This window comes from Ascidiella aspersa, chromosome 3, assembly GCF_963924565.1.
Source record: "Ascidiella aspersa chromosome 3, kaAscAspe10.2, whole genome shotgun sequence".
Taxonomy (NCBI): Eukaryota; Metazoa; Chordata; class Ascidiacea; order Phlebobranchia; family Ascidiidae; genus Ascidiella; species Ascidiella aspersa.
The window spans coordinates 12,168,078-12,191,528 of NC_139449.1; the positions used below are offsets into that span (position 1 = coordinate 12,168,078).

Genomic DNA, 23,451 nt, shown 5'->3' on the forward strand with positions numbered 1-23,451 from the left:
ATGTCTAAAGTTCACCCAGATAAAAGTGCTGCAAGTAGGAGGTTTCAAAGCACATCAGCGAAGCCTGGAACAAGCGGCGTTTCGGTGATAGAGTGTGACCCTCCTGCTCAAATATTAGATACATCTACGACCATAAAGCAAAGGTAAGGTTGCTGTAGCCTTCTTTATCGCCTTGTTTTAGGTGATTCCGTTTTTTTGATATAAAACGTATTTTTTTATCTTAAATTGCCTTGTGGTTTTGTTGGTCGATAACCAGATCATTGTAGGCAATTTATTTCTCGTACATTTTATGACTTTACATCCACCGCACGCCGATATTTTATGTGGTCAAATGCTGAAAAAGATCCAATATCGTTGAAATTATCTGGCGTTAAAAGATTTAATAAAATAAAGGCCTCTAAAGATAAAACAAATTGAGCCTTCTTTTTGGGTTATTCAGATACCTGACTACGGTAGATACAATACAAAAAAAAATGATTTAGCGGTTGGCACAGTAAACGCAACTTAAGTGGTTAGCCCAGAAAAATCAAAATTAATGTATATAATTAAACTTCTTTTTGTAAACAAGGTGCATTTATGACGTATCTATCGTATCCTGCTATACATACTGTATTAAACATGTTTTTTTGTTGGCTATCAGCACCTATCATAGTCGTATTGCTTCAGCTTAAAAACTAACACTTAAGACGTACAACGGTTCGTCACAAATACATATGTTTATGTTGATGTAACAAAATGCTATAAAGGGTTTGTTGCTGGAATGCAGTACTTCTCAACCTTTTTTGCGGGACATAAATACTCAGTGTTGTAATGACTTAAGACAATGACTTGACTTAAGTGCACACAAGTCACTGTTTCCAACATACCTAAGTTGTTTTGGTAAAATTACTTGACTTGACTTAAGTCTTTTGGACAAATGACTTGACTTGGACAGTTTTTTCACAAAATTATTCAGGGGACTTGATTTATTAAAATTGACTTGATTGCAACTCTGTAAACACCAGCGTAAGTTTAACCAATAAATCTAAAATTAAGCTACAGCATTTATATGAAAAATTGCCCAAAGTTTAAGGTATGACGACACAATTAATTGCCCCGGGATGAAAATCAAGCAATTGGTGGCACATTATGAAAGAAATTAGCAAACCTTGATTGTTGCTGAAACAATTTTGTTTTACAGGGACCTTGATGGAAGCAGTATCATAGAGTTGGAAACTCCGGATAATCCTGCTGCAAAAAAGAAGTCTTGGATTTTTACTGCCTTACGGTAACTCTACGTAAACCATTGAAGGCTAGTGTTCGTGGTTTTGGTCACTATTGTAAAAGTCGCGAAGTAAATTAATACAACATGGCCGACATCACGAAAGCAGAAAATGTTTAAAAATATATTGATAGTGGCTGCATAAATTGCGAATAGCTGCATTCAAACTGCATGAATTAAGAAACAAAACTGCATAAATTAAAAATAGCTGCTTTCGTTTCGCTGTTCGGTGAGAAAGTTAGGTGTTTAGTTTTGTCGATATGCGTGTGTCCAATTAAATTAAAATTTGTATAAACGTTTTCAATGCTACATTGCTGGCTAAGAACAATGTGTTAAACATGACTAAAGAAATATTTTCGAAATTATTAAGTTTCAGTTTTCATGTAAAGTTGACAAACTTTGATTTCAAAAGCCATTTCAGTAACATAGGTTACGATTTATTTTGTAATCTGTTTTCTCATTGTAGCGTAAACAAATGGGCTATGACTGCTCGAAAAAAGAAAAAGGCGGCCACAGTCGATCCAATAATAAATAAGATCCATGGACCACCGATGCCTTCTCCAGCTGCAACAAGCGAAGCAGCTGAAGGAACTGCAAAGTAAGAACATTATAATATAGTCTGTCTCTTATTTTACCTCGCTAAAAATCAGCCGAAATACTACAGAAAAACACAAAAAACACATTATGTAACAGACTATACTTTCTGTTGGAATAAATTTTGTGTAGTCGTAATAGCATAGATGAATTTTGTGTGCAGTTTTGTTAGAAGGGCGAGACTATTCCTGTTTGATAACAGTGCTGTTTCGACGCAAAAATCATGCCAATATTCTTTGTGTGGCTCTATGGTTGCGGAATACTGCACTTTTCAAGCAAATTTTTATCTTTTTAAAATACATGTTCATAGGTATTAGTAGGCATTAGTCACAATTCCAACAAAGAATATTTCATTAAGGATTTATTTTGCAATTGTGAAATACAACCGCCATAAGTATATGTTAGCTCAATTGTCTTGTGGTAATGTTGCACGATTTATACAAACAAGTAAACTACTTTGGAGCTCCAGGCTTGCGAGTTTTGTAAAGACCTCATTTCATAGTTTAACGCAGAGGTTCCCAACGTGGGCGGTACCGCCCCCTTGTGGGCGTTGGCGAGTTACAAGGGGGCGTTTTGGGTCCGTTTCTAATTTGGGGGGCGCTGAATGCACTTAAGGGGGCGTTACATAAAACCACTTATAGGCTAAATTTTATAAAAAGTTCACATAAAAATAGCAAACAGGACTGTATGTAAATTTTAACCTTAAATGGCAACTTTCGTACTGCGAACTTGTAGCAGTTTTCCGACCATTGTTACGTAATAAATGTTGTTGGTTGTTGTTGCGTTTCACAGTTTTATACGCGGCAAAATCTTTGTATATTTAAAGCAACTATAGACACGAGTCCATTTTAAATACTTTTTGACTATTTTCACATAATACGGGCAAAAATTTTTCGCGCTTCGCGTGATGGTCTTTCTACGTCCAGTTTGTTTACGTTTTCATGCTGTTTTTGGAATAGATTAGCGCTTTTTCACCGTTGCGGACAAACGAAAAACGTATTCAAAAATATTAGACATATATTATTTAACATTTTTTGATTTTTTTCGGCAATGTAATGAATACTAGCACGAAAAAGAAATGTTGGTATACCCCCCTAAAATTGCGCTCGCTTCGCTCGCAACGTGCGCCAGGACTTAAAGACCTTAACAAACACTGAATTACACTATCTATAAACACTAAGGTTATCGCGTTTCCTCAAACTAGCTTTATTATACTTTTAATTAGTAGTATGGATGAAAAAAATCCGAGGTCCGCCTGATTCACAGTTGTTCTAACATTCCAATAACACAATTCTTAGCGGCCCACAGAGACCTTCCTGAGTCTGATTGGTGCCCCTGACAAAAAGAGGTTGCCGACCCCTGATTTAAAGTATTGGTGCAGAAAGTTGAATTTTTCCTGGTAATGACATAACCTGGTGAATTAATGTATCCATAAATTCCTATAGTGAATGTACGTTAGACAACCTAAAATATGACTGACAGCTTATCGAAACGAAAGTGAAGACAATAAGTGTTAGGCAACGATTAATATAATACTTTACTGTAAAGCAGGGGTGTCCAACTCAAACAAACTTAGTATTTTCTGACAATTGGCTGAATAACAAATTGAGCTTTTTTGGCAATTGGCTAATTAACAATTTTAGTATTTTTTGGGAAGGGCTTGCGTGCCATTTTTTATTAGGTCGCGTGCCACATTTGGCACGCGTGCCGCTTGTTGGACACCCCTGCTGTAAAGCAAGATGCGGGGGGCGATATGAAATATTATTGAGCCCAAGGGGGCACTAGTGTCAAAAAGGTTGGGAAACACTGGTTTAACGCTTCACCAGATGCTGTTAATCCAAATTTGTTGTTGTTTATGATTTTAAGGTTAGTCGGAAAACAGGAAATGCTACGTTGCAGTAAACCTGCTCTTGTAAGTCAGCCTGTGGTTCTTCGCTAAACGGCAGATATTTGACTGTACAAACTGAAATCATTTTTAAATATTTAAAGCTGTCTTGAACGATTTCAGTAAAGACGTAAAGCAAAAAGCCAAAAAGGCGAAATCTAGCTGGGTGATCGACCCGGCCGAGGGCTTTTACTTCTGGTGGCTGCTTATCATCACATGCGCCGTTTTCTACAACCTTATATTCGTCATCGCAAGATCATGCTTTATTGAACTGCAGAAGCGCAACACCATTACCTGGCTACCTTTCGACTATCTCTGCGACATTATTTACATCCTGGACATGGTTGTTCGACAGAAAACAGGTAGGCCGAAAGTAAATTGCGGTTTAGATGTAATTTTTTTTTCAATTTTACTAGCTGAAAGTAGTTGTATTTATCGTAGGCTGTTTGGCGTACAACTTTCTCTCAATTTTTTAGACCAACTGGATTTTTCTTAAAGTATTGATTTCTGTACATTCATTTTTTTAATTTTTTTGTTCGGTACATGCATTGTCTTATTCTTGCTAAAAAAATTGTTCGTAATCGCCGATGCGTTTTTAGGTTATTTAGAGCAAGGTTTACTTGTCAAAGATCTTGAACGCCTGAAGAAAGCTTACCGAAGCAACCGGCAGTTTTATATTGATGTTTTCTCCATATTTCCGACAGATTTGGGATATATTATATTTGGCATGGACAGACTTGAATTGAGGTACAAGAATATAACGGTTTTTATTTCGAAATATATTAAACTTCATTCAAAATAAAATGAAATGTATTATATCAAGATTAAGAATAAAATAATGTATTTTATAAAAACCTCTATTCTTTTTACTTGTATCGATATGTTTAAACCAACGTTTAATCAAAACGAACCAATATAATCTATATTAACATGTCTATAGTATACACTACTAGGTTTCAAATTTAAATCGTTTGAAGAGATACAAGTGCGGCATATCTAGACATAAGCCTATATTTTGATATTATGAATGCAATATTTGTATGTTTAGTTTTACACTAGCCATTATTTTACTCAGATTCAATCGCGTGCTGCGTTTATCCCGTATGTTTGAATGCTTTGACCGTGTTGAGACGAGAACGCCCTATCCCAACTTATTCCGTATTTCCAACCTGGTGCTCTACATCGTTGTAATCATTCACTGGAATGCATGCATTTACTTTGCACTATCAAGGGCGATCGGGTAAGAAATATGCTGACAAAGAACTACATTTATTCCCTTTAGTTAAGATCATAATTTTAAAGATTACGTTCCCACAAGTCACTATATACAGTGCTTTATAAAGCGGTTTTGAATGACACGTGTCAGAACTGTTTTAAGCGTAAATTCTTTAGTCTAAAACATTTTTTTAAATATGTACACAAGTGCATATGTTTAATATTTTATTCAACATATTGGTCCAATTACCACCATTGTGTATTGCCCAGTGTTGTAAACATGTCATTTTGGAATGATTGTCCCAGTCAAGTCATTTGAAAAGAAAACTGTGACTTAAGTGCAAGTCAATGACTTAAGTCATTACAACACTGGTATGGCCTGTGGTTCTCTGTGAACTAATTTATTTGTATAAGTCTGTTTTGGCTGGGAGAAGGTTTCACAAGGTTAGGCAAATATAGCTAATGGCCGATGTTGTTAACTGCTTTAGGTTTGGTTCTGACGAATGGGTTTACCCTGATCCAGCCATCCCACCGTTTGACAGTCTGGCGCGAAAGTACGTATACAGCCTTTACTGGTCGACACTTACTCTCACCACTATCGGTGAAACACCTATGCCGGTTGAAGACATCGAATATCTGTTCCAGGTTGGTTACCTTTTAAACGTTTCCCTTTTAGAAAACTTTCTTTGTTTTGCAGTAAATGGCAATCCTAACAATAGGCACTATAAAATACACGACTCGTATTTGATGTTTTGGAGCATAATGGTTGGAGGTTGTAGTCAGACGTAATAAGAATATCAAAGCCCATACAGAAGTAGGTATCATTTTGAACGTTTCGAATAACTCTTTATTCATTTTCAACATCTCTTTATTCATTTTCAAGATGTTGAAAATGAATAAAGAGTTATTCGAAACGTTCAAAATGATACCTACTTCTGTATGGGCTTTGGTATTTGATGTGTTTTAACAAATTTACAAAATTATTTTTTCTAAATTGCTCTTCTTTGGCGAACAATTACGAAAGAACCGCAAACAGAAAAAAAAGTTCTTTAGTTTCAGGCAATGTTTTTTTATTCCACAAACGAAACACATGTGATTGATATTAAACCTTCATGTTTTTTTTTTTTTTATAAAAAAAAAATGGTAAATGTCGAAGTCATAATTTGAATAGTGGAGATTCATTTTCTCGTTTCAGGTGGTTGATTTTTTGGTTGGTGTGCTGATTTTCGCAACAATTGTTGGAAACGTCGGTTCTATGATTAGTAACATGAATGCTGCCCGGTCCGAGTTTCAAAGCAGAATGGACGCAATAAAACAATATATGCAGGTAATACGATCCGTCAGCACCACTGCTACTTTATTACATAAAAATTCGTAACAGATTTGCACATAGCCCCGTGTTTTAAAATCTTCCATGAGCAATTCTTTAAAGGTTTGGGTAAACTAAAATATTTTAGGAGTGGCTTCATATAAAAATACGTTCAATATATTGTGCAACAGCTGCAAATATTACCAACAACACTAAACTTATATTTAAATTAATAAATTTCCTTTAGCTATGACTTAAACTCTGGATTGACTTAAGTCAATGACTTAAGTTATTGCTTAGAAATGACTTGAATTGACTTCGTTTATTTATACGAACGACTTCACGTAGACTTAGGCCAAAAAAGCAAATCGTTTGGAAGACAATAATAGGTGTTTAATTTGATAGGTTTTACGTATTTATTTTCGTTTTTTTTTTGCAAAGAAATTTTGTTTCTATTTTTGTTGCTTTTAGTGAGATGTGTTTTTACATTGAAATAATATTTTAAATTTGAATAATTTACGATTTGTTTTTTATTGCTTGCGAGCGGCGAACATGTGTGGTCGACCGACAAAACTTTCTCATTTATATAGTAGATGATTTGACTTAATATGGCAATGACTTAAGTTTAAAACGTTTACAACACTGCCATTTTACACAGTTTCGCGCCGTGAGCAAAACCCTACAGAAGCGGGTCATCAAGTGGTTTGATTACTTGTGGACCAACAAGAAGTCCTCAGACGAGAAGGCCATTCTCAGTTTACTGCCCGATACGTTACGAGCCGAAATCGCGATAAGCGTCCACTTGGAGACGCTAAAAAGAGTCAGCATTTTCCAGGTAACCACACCGTAATTTATAAACATGATTCTATTTAACCTCGCTTGAGTTGGTTCACTACGTGATGTACGGCAAAAAAATTATCGTATTTTTTTCTCATTTCTAAGTGATTACCAATTTAATAAACAAACGTACACACTTAATAACACACACGGAGTATTTCAGGAAAATAAATCTCCAAAACAGTAAGATAACTGTACCTTTAGGTGCTTTTTTATAGTTGGGACAACTGTAATTTTTTAACACTTACTACACAGTAAAGCAGCCTCAACTGTTTTTAATGTTCTGTTACTAATAGGCCTGTGTCACGTAGTTGACCTTGACCAACTCTTGTTTACTGTTTTATAACTGTTCGCGCATTTCTATAAAGAGAGCCATCGTGAAAATTCTTCGTTTTTATTTAAGGATTGTGAACCTGGCTTGTTGATTGAATTGGTGCTGAAACTTCAACCGCAAGTGTTCAGTCCGGGGGACTATATTTGTCGCAAGGGTGATGTGGGAAAGGAAATGTACATCGTCAAAGAAGGTACCTATGCTTAACATTGTACAGTTAAAGAACCAATGGAGACGTTTTGGAAAGTTTTTTCTTTTGGCACTAATATTTATAAAAAATATGCGTTTCTTTAAAAACGTTGATCTTTACCAATGAATTCAGCAGTTCAAGTTGCTGTCATTTACTCAACAAAATAAGGACAAACTCTTCAGAAAAATGGTTTGCAATTAACATATTATATAAACATGCTTCAAATTAGTAAAAATCAAGTTGTTTGAATAAAATCACTAATTATTCATACCCATTTTTTAAAAGAGTGTAATATTGATATAACCTCACTTCTTGAAGTACGTCCCATCGTGGCTAGCGTCCACTCGTAGCCTATACACAACTTAGGTCTCCTAACACCTAATGGAAATGAGTAGCCTAAAAACTTGCAAATCGCAAATTCATGATCCAAATTTTCCAGTTACACACATGTGTAATTTTGAGGTAAATCATAAGACAGCATAAAATCATAATTAAACTAAGTGAAGTAAATCAGGGTAACATCTCGGCAATAAAACGGTGAATCATACCTGACAAACAAAAAGCTTACCAAGTGTAATAAGAACGTCTTTTCCGCTAAACCTCTCAAGATCTAAGTTTAGATAACTAATTGTAAAAGTGGCACACAACATTGAATCAATGTGTGTTATTTCTACAGTGCTGTAAAAAATATTGAATTTTATTTGCGTTTGGGTAAATTCAAAGTAGGTGTGTCAGTCAAATTCTTCGTTGATTCGTTTTATGTTTAAAGGTAAACTAGGAGTTGTTGCTGATGACGGCGTGACTCAGTACGCTGTGCTTGGTAACGGAGCTTACTTCGGTGAAATCAGCATTTTAAACATAACCGGGACAAAAACTGGAAACAGAAGGACGGCGAACGTACGGAGCATTGGGTAAGTGGATTCATTGGCAGTTTAGCGTTGCGGGTTGGTAAGGGTACGTAAGACGCTGGTCCTTAAAGCGAGGGCCGACGGCTAAGTCTTTTACACGTCCCTTGTATACACCAGAGTTGGTGGACCCCGGTCACGTGTATTGTGACGTCTAAAATGTGTAGTTCAGTAGTTCCAAGCCGGAGGGTCTCAAAGAGTCTGGGGATCTTATTGTATTATTTGCAGAAAGAAAAAATAACAAGTAAAACAAACTAATGACAATCGCAAGTCGTTTGCTCCAAATGAGCAATAGGGTTTATGTTGAATCAATTGTCGGAGCTTAGCTTCAGGCAAAGTGTCTTTTGTCTAATAGAAACAGAAAAGATGACCAATTTTCATCTCTGAAATACCATTAAGGCTTGTACGACACTCAATCGATAATAACTTTTTCACACAATTTAACTTCTCTGTAGGCCTAACAACTTTTTTGTTCTATTAACAATTAGGAGAAATACGAAATTGTGTAAATACATACAGCACAGTAAAACAAAATTTTCGGCATAAAACACGATATGTACCTAATCTAAATTTGAAGTTTAAAGAATTATTTGGAGTAACCAACTAAATAAATTACGTAAACTTACTTTTCGATTGTTACTTCTAAGCGCTCAACACGTTTTTTTTTAATTTAAATAGTCTTAATGGTGCAAATAGAAATTTATACCATCGTTAAAAAAAAAAATTGAAACAGCCCACTAATAGATGTGAACGTTTAGTCAATTTATTTATGATAATACAACCGATTAAAATACTAATATGTGTTTTTGTAGACAAAATAATAACAATTAGAGGTAAAATTGTCACGCTTATGACAACAAACCATTTGGTTCTATTTTTTACTTTGTAATGTGTGGTTCACTGGTTCAGTTATAAGATTAAAAAAATATAGAGGTTACATTAAAATATTTATTATGGAAATGTATACGTTTATGACTATAAAGCGATAGCATGTTGTAAAATAAATAATTTAGTTTTGCTAATACAGGTACACAGATCTATTCTGCTTATCCAAGGACGATCTGTTGGAAGCTCTGTCGGAATATCCTGGCGCAAAGCAGGTCTTGGAGGAAAAAGGACGCAAAATTTTGATGAAAGACGGCTTGGTGGAACAGCCAGATGATGAGGTATGTTTATTTTGGCATTGTTCCTTCAAAAAAATTCAAAATATTTATTTCTTTAACTGGAAAAATAACAGAAAATTAAAAAATGAACTGATTAAAAGTATGTCAATCTACTCGACCTTTTTGGCTTTGCAATTCATTATCAAGCTACATTACAGATACGTAAAAAATACCTAAAAGTGCTCTGCAGTATGCGTATACTTACCTTTATTAATAATACAAAACGTTGTATTGCCTAAAGGAAAACGTCGCGCTAGATGAACTAGAAATGACGCTCAAAATCGACGTCATGGAAAAGAGATTGGCAAAGCTTCAAAGCAAGTTTGCCAAATTAATGTCGGAGTTTACTTCGTCGCAGCAGAAGCTCAAAGAGCGGATTTTCGAACTAGAAACTCAAGCCAAGCAAGATGTCGACAGGCCGTCATCGTCGGCAAACCTACTTTCTGTCAAAAATGACAATTTACGAGAAAGAAGGTCAAATTCAGGGGGTGGATCCATTTAGCAAGCGGTTATTGTAATCTCGCGCATTTACCAAAAGATATTCGTCGAATTGCATTTGGCAAAAATATTAAATAGAGAGATTATTGTTGCGTTCCTGAAAGGCCAAAATCATTTACGTGAAAAAACTACATTTGCCTGCGTTTTCCGACACTTTCACATAACGAACAACGTTGTTGATTTGCTTGTGAAGTTCCATGTTGATGTTGCATCGCTTCAAGAAACAAGGGAATGCTTGTTGTTCTTCACCGCAGTAATGTTGGCAGCTCTGTCGCGTTATGCGAACATTTTTTATAACTTTACTGTAAATAAAACTGCTTGTTCAGCAAGATGGAATGGGCTGAATTTTAAACCCAAGTGCTAAACAAAAGCCATCAACCAATTTCCATTCTAAAGGATAAACCGTAATTTGGGATATCTCTTCTAATTAACTAGCAAATAGGTATTGGTTTTCACAAAAAAGGGGGCTTCACGTTTTTCAATAAATGTATATTTAGACAAACTTTACGATAGCACAGAATATCAATTTTCACAAAATATATAGAACAGGCCACCACACGTTTCACAAAATACCTGACATTAATTAGACGTATATGTAAGTGCATTTACAGTTAAACAGTTCTAAATGGAATTAAGCTGGTGATAAAATGTAACTTACAAACAATCTCGCGACATTATATGGTTCCTGAAAACGTTTACTAACGCTACCATTATTATCCAAGCCGAATTAATTTCACAGAGCAAGTGGTTTAGTGCGGCCAAACTTTATAGCACAGTTTAACGCTTTGTTATCATGACAAGTCAAAAAAGTGGTACAAATTAAAGAAAAGCACAGTAATAAACGCAAAACAAGCATGTATTCGAGACCAGCACGCAACAGTCGCTACGTATAAATATTAATAGTGATTTTTTGTTCTCGAAAGATGTCACACAACAGGTAAATATTCAGAGAAAATACATAGTCGCGAAAAGGGATTTAGCAACGAGCCTATAGAAAAAGTTTTTTTTTAATCACTGGTTTCCAAAAGAATATATCTGCGTTTAGAATGGTCAATGAAATATCCCAGATAAATAACGGCCCTGGTTTAAACAGACACATATTACGCGTAAACAGGTTGACCAGTAGACGGTGGCGTATATTGGAACGGTATAGCACGAAACCTACAAAAACGCAAATGGTTGCAAACAAAACAGCATGGTTGCACAACAAATGTAGGGAGCACAAGAGCATTGATGATTCCGAAGCTAACAGTTATTGAGTACCTAAAAGTCGAATAACCGCTAGTGCTGAAATGTTGACCTATCACAATTGAAATAACGGAAAACACGAAAACGCTGACAGCAAACTCAATGGTTTTCGCAAAGAGAAGCCAAAATGAACTTTTGTATATCACAGTGACTTCGGCTTCCATCACCAGTCATTCTGCCAAGCCGGCTTGCTGGGACGGTAGCGAGCATTCAATCCCATCGCGTCCTTAACCACTTCAGCGTTTTTGGTCAGTTCTGAAAAAAAGGCGCTCATTACAACAAAAGTGCAGGGAAAATGTCCCAGCTGCAAATTTGGAACGTCCCATATTGTTAGTTGTAGTTTAAGTCAGTGGTTCTCAACCGCCGGTCCGGCAAATATATTACTATTTTATATCTCAATTGCAAATTTCAAGATGTTGAAGGCACGTGTATGAAAGTTAGAACTTAGCCAGTTACGCAATTTGCAGCATTGTGATGGTAACATAGAGTTAATGGTCTATTTTAGACTTTTATCATACGTCACAATGCTGCGAGTGTCCTGTCAAACCGTTTAAAAGTGGGAAAAAGCCAGTTTAAGTCTTAAAATGTAAGACCAGTTGTATGAAAATGCTAGGAAGAATTCTAGTTGCCTACTTTTGTCGTAATTACGTTTTGGGTTGATTTTGATTTTTGAAGGTCCACTGGTCCGCAAAATTAGTTTTGAAATTTTACCGGTCCGTAAGCTAAAAAGGTTGAGAACAACTGGTTTAAGTAACAATGTCTCCTTTTTTCCGTTTTGGTATGCCCTACAGCAAAGACGAGGATGCGAACAGTCTTTGCACATTGTGTGGAAAAAATGTAAGCTCATTTTGAAATTCATTTTTGAAAGCATTTTCAAATGTGTGCACAACTGCACATTCTAAAAAAAAAGAGCATTTTTGTGCACATTGTGCAAAACAACGCCACGCCCTGTGTTGCTACAGCAGGCGCGGATCTAGGTTTTTTGTTTTGGGAAAGGGCATGGAAATTTATTAAGATACAATGTCAAAGTTACGCCGTAATAGGTAATTTTAAAAACATTACACTTTTCGTTGATTTTAAATTTGTAGGTTGGAGAGGTGTTACTTTCAATACAAAAGCGGTATTACAAAGATGTAACTGATTTGAGCAAAATACAAAAAAACGTCTTTGTATCGTTTAAGATGCCAAAACTTTCCATTTTCATGGAGCAATGACTTCATAACTTGGAATATTAATTTTAAATTTACCTACCTTGCTTACTTTTCCATTAGTGGTAACTTATTGGTGTTTTTAACTGTATCTTTATCAAGAAAAGTGGTAAAAATCAAATTACGTGTCCTAAATGAGCGTTTAATTTCTCAATTCGACATTTACATTTTAGATTTCTAACTTGTATTGCCTAGTGCAGGGATGTCCAACCTTTTAGCAGAGTGGGCCGCATTGCCACTTTAAAAATTTCGATGGGCCGCCAAACCTCTCAAATTAAAGGGTGACGTCATAAGTTATGTCATATCGTGACGTCATAAAACAACTTGACTTATAAACACCCGCTCTTGGAGAGTGAACTTATGCGCGAATATGCAAGTAATCTTGGCCTTATTTATTAGTTTTATTATGGCGAAGCGCAAAAATTTGAGTTTTTTCAACTTTGGGCTTATACATTTCGTTAAAACGGTCCGGAAACATACACATTTAGAAAAACATACATCTTACTTAGCAATGGTGTGCGCACAAAGTGTTCGATGGATTTTAAAATGCGACATTAGACTTGATTATAGTCTCAGAAAAAACATAAGAGGGATTAGGCCTACATCAAATACTGCGCGTTCTACACGTTTTGATGATGGTCGAAACAATTGTTTTTAAAGGCTACTGAAAGTGACAATCAGTGGTGGGCCGCACGTAAATATCAGGCGGGCCGCAGGTTGGACATCCCTGGCCTAGTGGGTCATGTTTCGAAGGAGCCACAAGTGTTCCACGACCTGATCAGAAAAGCTCAACACGTTTAAAAATATAGAAATACAGCCACACGCCACGCGCGTCGTTTGTCAAGAGCACTAGGTAACGTTCATTGCCATTTAAAGTTGCGCAGGTTAGTTAAGGTACAATGCTTTTGTATAGCTTCGTGACCGCTTTACCGCAATCCACAATAAACGCAGTAATATGTTAGGAATAATTCATGAGGTGCCCTACCATGTGCGCGGCGCACCGACATTCCGTTTCTGTCCACCGAATTTCCCATGAACTGCTTTTGCTTCTTGAATTCGGACAGCTGAGATTGCCGTTGCATGCCCTTGGTTGGTTTTGTCGCCTGGATTCTTTTTAGAAGTTGCTTTAAATACAAAACACAAGATTTTTATTTTTTTTGCAAATACTAATTTGACTAAAAACCGAAAAAAAATAAAGTTCCACTTTGTAATACACAAAATTAATATTAAAAGTCTTGTTTGCATTAAATCTCTAAGCGAGTGTTTCTTAACCTTTTTTACTTGGGGGCGCACCTAGAGACATTTGAAAAGGAGGCGGCGCACTTTACGAGCGAAGCTAAATTGCTTGCAATTTTTTATTATATAGGCTTTATAGTTGCATATCTTCAAAGAGACTCCAGCCTTGAGACCAAAATAAGAACAACATCAATTTCGGAATAAAACAAAGTTAGGAATAAGGCGTACATAAGACAAAAACCTAATGGTCGTAATAATGACGAAATCGGAATCAGACCTAAATGGCCAAAATAAGGCCTATATAACCTTTAATCTAACCCCAAACACCACCCATAACTATCACTAACTCCCCGAATAGTTTCAACCTTAACCCAATTCCTAGCACCACCAACTACCCGCCCACAACCCCAAACAGGGGCAAAAAATCCGGGGACAAAACAGCGGTGCCCAAATGCCGACAGAAAACAGCCAAGGCCAAACAGGTGTCCCGATTAATTTGGGCTTAATTCGACATGTTTAGGTCTTATCTAGACTATTTTAGATATTATTCTGTCGTGGTAATTATGCGAATTTGGCGTTATTATGTCGGTGTTAATTATTATCTGATTTACATCTTGTTGCTTTGTAAGTCTATACTTAAAAGTACTGCAGAATCAATGAGCTTAAAAGAAAAGTAAAAATACATGTCTTATATATTAAATTAGTTTTTCCTTTTGCTCGCGGCGCACCTGGCAGCCTTCCATGGCGCACCGGTTGAGAAGCGCTGCTCTAAGCAACTGACACGACTGATGGACTGTATTCTTTAGTCAGTTGTACTTTAGGTGAGTTGAATGTAAAACAATGTTACAGAAATTCATTTTGAAGCCCATTTAAGCCAATTTTAATTGCATTGGTTGTAAAATGTTGCAAATTTAACTAATTTAGGTTTTTTCGATTTTAATAGCAAAGGTAAAAATACTAATATTAGGGTAAACAACAGTTGCCCCCAAAAAATTTCCCTAGAACATTGACAATATTTCACTCACCATATTTTCCCTTTCAATTTGGCGTTGATAGTTAATTCTGTTTATGGCGGAATGATAAAGCTTGGGTGATCGTTCAGTTGTTTGCCGTCTTGAACCACTTGACCTCAAACTTGACCTTGTGATTCAAAACAACAAATTTAAGTTTTGTAGCACAGAAAAGCAAGCAACATAGAGTAGAACAGAAAACATTTCTCAGTAAAATATTGAACAGCATAGGCAAACCAGGAATAAACACTTGTTGTATTTTGAGAGGATTTGGCTATAGGTTAACATGAAGTTTGTATTAAAATAAAAAAATTGTGAGAATTAGAAGACAAAAGAATATAACTTCAGACAAAACATTTTAAGGAATTTGAACAAACATTGAGTTTATATCTTCCATCCACCCTTGCCTTTTATTAACTTTAGTTTACATTTATTTTATCTTTTGCCTTTTGTCAACACTGGTCTCAAAAAGTTTTTTTACCGTTTGTATAACGCATGGAAATCATGAAAGTGTCAACTGACTGACTTTGTATGCCTTTCCATCGCGAATAACCTCATATAATTTTAAATACACAGTTAATCTCAAAATACCTGCTTTGGGTTGATGTGTTGGATCTGACTGTTGAAACAGACCGAACACTCGATGCGCTTGATGGCCGTGACCTGTTGCGAGCACTCATCTTTGTTATTTCTTTTAGGAGTCGCTGATTTTCATGGTCAATGTGCCTAACCTTAAAATAACAACATGTAGTGATAAGCACACGGTTACTGTAAATATAATTAGTTTTACTGTTAGAAAAAAACATAACAAATTTTACATTTACCTAGAAACATCAAATCTGCAACCAAAACAATATTTGTCTAAATTAAATAGACCATCCATTTTCAGCTTACTTTAGATTTTGTCCATATATGAATTAGTAGCAATCTTTGCACAGCATAGATAAACTTATTTAACCCATTTTAAAACACATTAGGTTTATTTTAAAAATACCAACCTGGTCATTTGAAAAAGACATGTTCTTTCGATGTAAACCTCCTAAAATTCCTGGTCGGTCCTCAAAACGGTTTCTCTAGGAGAAAAATGTGATAAATCTTTGCTAAACTAAAAGCCAAACAAATAAAGCAGAGCAAATGTAGGAGTAATTCATTATTAAAATTGAGTGCTGTGTTTGTCAATCTTTTTGCCTTATCATAAAAACTAGATAAACTATTATGGTCCCAAATTATTGCATATCTGCAATGGTTTGACGGGTGCACTATAAACATGCCAAGTAATGATTTTGAAGCTAAGATTACAACGGATTCTTAAACGTGTCTTTTTGGTCAAAATGCACAATATTGTAAGGTTCTACTTTGTTTTTTTATTTAAATAGAGGAATTCTAAAAAGGCCAGGGGAAACTTGTTTGCTTGTCGCACTCTAATATTACCGATTCTTTGTCAAATTATATCTTTTGCATATCAGTGGTTTCAAAAGTGGACATTTTTCAAGAACTTTTGAATGTATGCCTACTAAATATCCACTGTGGCTAAAACACATTTTACAATCATGTCAATTTATCACAACACTTTTAATATATATATAATGAATTTTACTAAAATTTTAACTGATTAAAAGAACCAACCTGATACTGCTTTTGCTTCTCAAAGTCTAGAACAGTTTCCAGTAAATTTGAAATTTCCAAAGATTCTTTTGCTGATGAGCTTAGCAAGCGTTTTCTATGATGTTGAGCATCCAAGGTATGCTTGGCTTTCCAATTGTGTTTTTCAGGGACCAGTTTGGGTTCAGGCTTATGATATTCCTCATCACTGCTAGATAAACTTCTGTCATCAAAGTCATGGGCATAGCTATGTAAGTCACTACCATTCCAATTATTATAAGCTTTGTTTTGTTTAGAATTTTCAGTTGCTTGTGGTACATTTTGTTTCGAACTATCGTCTTCATTTTTATTTTTTCTGAAAACCACATTGAGCCTGGTAATGTGTTGTACTTTTGTTTCATCTGGAATTTGTTGATCAGGCAAGTTTTGTCCATGACGTTTAAGGGTAGGAGAAGCTGCCGGAGAAGACAGTGGTGAAACATCTGTCACAGAATCTGAGGATGACCTGTTGTATGGCACTTCTCCTTTGTGTGTTTTCTTTTTTGTATATTGTTTTCGACTTTTATAGGAACCCACATGTTTAACTGTAAAGGTATTGTTATGTGCCTTATCTTCCGTTTGTCTGCTCTTTTGAGTTTGAGGAGTAGTGGGAGTTCTATCTGAATTTGACTGTTCATCATTGAGGGTTGTACTATCAGCTTGTTCGCTGCTTTCATTTCGTCCATGCAGATCATCATCTTCACTTTGACTACTTGAATCGGAGGAGCTTGATGACAGCGGTCTAATAAATGCTTGTGGATGATTTGCAGTGGATGACTTTGTTTGTATGTTGGAATTATGTGGTTGATCTAAAACCAAAATTAAAGACAAAAATGTCATTGAATGCTCTTAAATTAGTAAGTAATAAGCCAGAGATGATTCTTATCTGACAGTGTTTCTCAATCTTCTTTTGCAGCTACCAAAAAACAATTATATTAAACAGCGAAGCTTTGGCGACCAAACTCTATTCACTGATTTTTTTGTATGATTTAAGTAAAAAAATTTAGCAACTCAACCAAATCAAACAGCGACTCAATGTTGGGTTAGAACTCGCAGGTTGAGAAACACTGTTGTAAAGATATGCATTTTTTGGACACAACAATAAAGTTTCTTAACAATGTTTTTATTGAGGAGATATTTCCATTTCAGTTTGAGAGGTACTCGCATAAAAGGTGTACAGTGTCAAATTTGCTTTTGTGCAATTGCAATCACAGTTTTATGCACACCTGTGCTTAGGAATCTTTTTACAACTTTTTTTTTTAATTTAAGTTTGCATACAAATTGTAAAATCTTGGGTGTTCACCTGCACAACACAGACCGGGATGTACAAAGAGTCACAAAATACAGAATATCTAATTAGATTGTTTTAATAGCATCAATAAACAATTGTTTGTTATTTGTTACATCAGTAAGGTAGGTATCTTACTAATTGACTTACAAAGCATGAGAAAACTTTGCATCGCTATACAAAGTTATATTTAATCCTTGCAAGACTGTAGATTAATTGCTCCTGAAAACAGAAATGGAAGGTCATAGCCTTGCATTTCGTGTAAAATCGACGTAAAATCAAATTGCTCAAATGGGGGAAAACTTCCGGCGCACTAACGGTTTTCAGTAGAGTACTTTATTCCCATCAGTGCAAATTTTACAAACAACTTATTACAGCCATGCAAATTTTGGCAGAAATGTAACTACAGCTGCAAAATTTAAGCTGTAAAACCGTCTCCCATGTGCAAAACAAATGATTCCAATCTGGATTCAAGGTAAAGACCTTGAGTTTAAAAGGACTCTGCAATAAAGTCATAGGATTCTAGTCCTACCACAATGCACATTATTAGGGTTAGAATACGGAGCTAGGGTTTGGATTAGGGTGGGCGAAGTAATATTATTAAATAACAAATATAATAATACTTGACCCACCCACACCCATACACTAACTCTCGCCTTAACCCAAATATTGTGTGTTGATTTAACAATGTGGTAGGATTTTAGACCAGCGCCATTTTATTTGGTTAATTCTTAATTTAAAAAAAATAAACTAGTCGGCGTTGGTCGACAATTCTACCACATTTATTTTAACTGTAACTAAACTAGTTGGCAAAGTTGAAATTGCAAGGAAAGGCATAAATATGTTAGATTTAATATAATAATAAGAATACTTGACCCATCAAAACCCAGATTGGAAACTTTGGACTTTAAAAAAGCTTGAAATTGCGCAGCTGAAATAACATTTCCGCCCAAATTTGCATTATTTGCAAAATTTGCATAGCTGAAAATGGAGTATCACACTGAAAACCGTTCGCGCGAGGTAAGTTTTACGCGTTTGAGCGATTTTTCGCGGCTGACCGCATTTAACGTTGATTTTACATGAAATGCGCGGCTATGACCGTGGCTGGGCGGTAAAACGCAGGCCTTACTTTCCAACCTGGATCAAAACCCAAATGCTAACTCTCACCCTAACCTAAATATTGTAGGCAACATAAACCCACGGACAAAAAAGTGGTAGGATTCTAGATCAGCGCCGACTATTTTGTTTTTTTAAATTCAGAATTTAGTCTTTTCTCTTCATAAACATTACACAACACATGATAAAATACATCTTCAACTTTTAAACTTACCTGTTGCATCATCAAAAAAGTCGAAGCCAATTTCTTCGGGAACTTCCATTATAACCAGTTTAGTTAGATACTTGAAGTCAGCTTACATTTCAAAACAAATTTAAAAAACTGAAAAACTTTTGGTTTTAAATATGTCCTACCTAATAAAAATAGGACAAATCCTAAATTAAATATGAAGATCTTGAATCATAATTTAATAAATTATGATAATACTTTGTGAATTTGTATTAAATGCTAGGGTGCTGGTCTAGCATCCTACCTCAAAGAACATTATTTATGTTAAGGTGCTAGTTAGCGTTAGGGTTTCGGTAGGTTAGGTAATCTTTTTAAATAATAATACTTGACACACTCCTACCCAAACACTAACCGACACCCTAACCCAAATATTGTGCGTAGATTTTCATTGTTATTTGGAAGTTCGGTTGCAGGGTTGCCAGATGGCAAAAATAAAAAAGTCAAACTTGCCTAAAAAAAGCCAAAAAACCTAAATTTATTACAAACTCTAACACAGACCATGGCAATATACGGCCCGCGGGCCGGATCCGGCCCGCCAAGCAGTTTAATTCGGCCCGCGGCTTGTTTTCCTTAAAGTACATACTAAGCAAAAACCAGAGAGAGTTTCTACATGTTTGGTTGTATCGTAAACACTCTTTTCAGGGGACGGATCTAGTCATGACCCCGCCAAATTCGATTTTTAGCTTGTTTGAAACACAAAAACGGAAATTGTTGTCGCGCTTCACGCGAATCTATTCTGTCTATTTTTTGGCAAACTTTACAGACAAATAGCGTCCTATTGGTTTGACAATGACATAGAGTTACTTTTGAAACACCCGATCCGTTAGAAATCAGTGCAGTTCTAAGCAAAAAGGTCTACGACAATCAGGGCATCCAATGGCAGAAAAGTCGAGACTTTTAGACCTTGAGGTCCTGGCAATGCACTGATTTGGACCTTTAGGTAAACTCCCGGCGTAGATAATTTAAAAATATTCATTAAAAGTTCAGAAAAGATAACAAAAACTATGAGATAGGATTAATAACACTTGACCCACCTAAACCCTAACGCTAACCCGAATCCTAACCCAAATAATGTGCGTTATTTTAATAATTCTTTAAATGCTGGGAAAAAAGCCCAAACTCGGATGGTCATAAGATGGTTTCTCGTCCATTGTATTTAAGATTATTACGTCACAAATTGAGGTATTGGGGCCTGAAGCGTTATAATTATGAAATTATTGCACATTATTTGGGTTAGGGCGATGGTTAGCGTTTGGGTTTGGTTGGGTCAAGTATTGTTAAACTTAATCTTCTTATGCACATTTGTTAATTCAAATTAGTGCATTGTCCAAGACCTCAAAGTCTAAAAGTCGGATTTTTTGATCCTTTGAATGCACTGATTGTCGTAGACCTTTTTGCTTAGAACTGCACTGATTTCTGACGGATCGGGTGTTTGAAATGTTTATAGCAACTAAAAGTTTTGCGCCACCTTGTGTATGCACTTAAAAAAATAAAACAGGTTATTGATGGGAAACACAGCAAAACATCTGAACCGGAAATTTATATAATACCATAATGTTAAGATTAACGACATGACAAATATACAGTAGTATTTACGACCAAACGACGGCTAAACTCGTCGGAACAAGATCTACACCGGTCTGAATAAGTTCCACACACATTGGTTGAACTATCTTAGTGAGCTAAATCAGTGTTTAGCAGTAGGCGCAGAGGCGGGCGCTGAGGGGGCTGCAGCCCCAGGCCCACTTAAAAAATAGGCCCATGGGCCATGGCTAACAACTTAATGACCATCCGACATTATCTTTGTAAAAAACACTGTAAAGTTAAATCTATAGATATCATCGCTGGTGTCAGATCGTTTTATTTGTAAAATATCCAATATGTTTATTTTGAGACCATAAGCGTCAATGCGTGTTTGTTACTTCACAATCTACGAAGCTAATATGTGAATAAAATGTTAAAACAAATTACAACTATAGCTACTCTAACTTATGTTTACAGACAGCACAATAGATCAGTCAAATTGTCACAATACTTTAAAAGGGCTGCGGAGTCGGTTAAAAACAACCTGAGTCCGACTCCGGCCAAAAAATACACCCGAGTCCGACTCCCGAGTCCGACTCCGGCCAAAAGTAAGATTTTGTCGAGTCCCGAGTCCAGCACTGATTCTACAGTCTATATTTTACCCATTTACGCAACCAAATTAAGGTTGATTTTCAGCAATCCACTCATATAGGTGTCATAATTGATCCACCCGCATTACATGGTTTAAAAATATTTCACTATTTTCTATTACACTTTTACAACTTACATTTTGCCGCCTTAACAGTTTTTAAATTAGATACTGCGCATGCGCATGTCGGATTCGGACTCGAGTCCCAAGTCCCGACTCCGGCAAAACAAACCGACTCCGTCGAGTCCCGAGTCCGACTCCGACTCCGCAGCCCTACTTGAAATGGTGTATGCTTTGAATACCATTACAGCATGTCGTAAATAGGTAACACGCCTTATCGGGCTACGTTCAAAGAAGTTTTTATGCAGAGTGGTATCAAGAAAATGTCAGAATGTAATGTACGTAATAAAGTTCGACTGATTTTTGAAAACATAAGATACGAGATAAAGAAATACAAAAGTGGTTGGGAAAGCAAAAATCTGAAAGAGGTAAACTGGTCAGGCTCAAACGGATATTTGATGCTGAAGGGAAATTGCTGATCACTTAGTTAAGAGATAACTGCTGCCAAGTGGGACGTTATAGTTTTGAAAACTGCCGATTTCTTTACTAGCCATTATCGGAGATAAATTCAAAGGGCGTCGTAATGCTTGTTTGGCGAGAACAATTAAACAAAGAAACTCAAATGTTTAGCCTTATTAACGAAAATGGATTTATATAATTGTTCAAGCGAAAGCTCATTTTCAGTCCTCAAATGATTAAAGAATGCGCTCGTCTATGGGGCATAGGCCCAACTAGGTTACATTCGTTAGCTCTACTCTGTATTAAAAACGAGATTTTAAGAAAAAATAGACAGCGATGAAGTTATCAACAGATTTGCTTTATCTAAAGCAGGGGTGTCCAAGTCAAACATGTCGACGTGTCAATTTTTATCTTATAACTTCTTCCCGTGCCAAAATTTAGCAACTATTTTTTTCTAATAATAAAAGGGGTTTTACAAAACAAAAAAACAAAAAAGACGGTGTAATGATATAATCAGAAGTAATGATATTTTGGGGGGCTTGCGCCCATAGGCGTAGCCAGGGGGGCCTGAGGGGCCATGCCCCCCCAAAAAATTATAAATATTTTACTGTTTTAATTTGTTTTTTGGCATTTATGAGCAGTACCACAACAGTGCATTACTGATCTCTATGAAACCTGGATAGCGCAACTAGTGGTTGAAAATTGAAGCCAATTAGAAAGCTCTGACGCCATCTTGAAAGGTTTCAAAAGTGCGTAAATTTTGCATTACGGCTGATGGGAGAGGTATCTTAAAATTGTCTTTATGGCAATATTTGGTGATTGTTTTACCGAATTTTAAGGGATTAGTGTTTATTGGTATGCTTGGTACTATACACAATACTAATAAAGCAGAATACCTTAATTTTAGCTCCTGCTGATAGAAATATACTTCGGTTTTACTGGAACCAGAAAATATTTTTTTTTATTGCAACAAGGCAACGTCAAGTTAAGTAAAATCAACTTAAATAATATACAAATCTTTGAAATGGCCTTTTTGATCAGTCTAGTTAATGTATTTATTATGTACATTTAACTATGCTGGTTGGTAACGCTGTTCTGACAACAACATTTCCTAGCAAGTAGAATCAGGTATTTTATTTAATTGCTTTTAATATCTCATGGATGTCCTGAATTAGTTGCTGTGTTTTATATTGTGTTTGTCTGTGTCATCCACTAACAAACAATGGCCACCAGATGCCCAATCCACAGGAGTTGCGCGCTCTAGAATCCTACTACAGTTATAAAATCAACGCACAAAATTTGAGTTAGGGTGCGAGTTTGGGTATGAGTGGGTCAAGTATTATTATATTCTTTATTTAATAATAAAACATGACCCACCCTAACCCAAATAATGTTTTGCTGTGGTAGGATTCTAGACCAGCGCCGGTTTAGTCCGTACTGTGACTGTTAATAGGTTTAGTCAAATAATTTTTATTTCAGGAACACACCTATATTTTTTGCATTGGAACTCATCATTAACCATTTACAACAAAACTATCGAAGTAAAGCCTGCAAGTAATTCCACTTGAACTACATGAGTATAGTCATTTTTAAAT

At 35.9% G+C, this 23,451-nt stretch overlaps 2 protein-coding genes across 2 annotated transcripts; one reads left to right on the forward strand and one right to left on the reverse strand.

Moving 5' to 3' along the window:
* On the forward strand, positions 1-10,192 carry LOC146160213 (cyclic nucleotide-gated channel rod photoreceptor subunit alpha-like). The gene is made up of 13 exons (XM_083384898.1): positions 1-143; positions 1,181-1,267; positions 1,728-1,859; positions 3,864-4,102; positions 4,340-4,487; positions 4,816-4,980; positions 5,444-5,600; positions 6,151-6,282; positions 6,923-7,099; positions 7,505-7,625; positions 8,392-8,533; positions 9,555-9,693; positions 9,932-10,192. The coding sequence occupies exons 1-13, from the start codon at positions 1-3 to the stop codon at positions 10,190-10,192; spliced, it is 2,043 nt and encodes a 680-aa protein (XP_083241024.1).
* A 464-nt stretch (positions 10,193-10,656) lies between these two features.
* LOC146160214 (cilia- and flagella-associated protein 97-like) lies at positions 10,657-19,292 on the reverse strand. Its single transcript, XM_083384756.1, has 7 exons — positions 19,150-19,292; positions 16,517-17,340; positions 15,889-15,963; positions 15,482-15,621; positions 14,906-15,020; positions 13,630-13,768; positions 10,657-11,691 (listed from the first exon to the last, which is right to left on the reverse strand). The coding sequence occupies exons 1-7, from the start codon at positions 19,196-19,198 to the stop codon at positions 11,600-11,602; spliced, it is 1,434 nt and encodes a 477-aa protein (XP_083240882.1). The 5' UTR covers positions 19,199-19,292; the 3' UTR covers positions 10,657-11,599.
* Between the last annotated feature and the right edge of the window lie 4,159 nt (positions 19,293-23,451).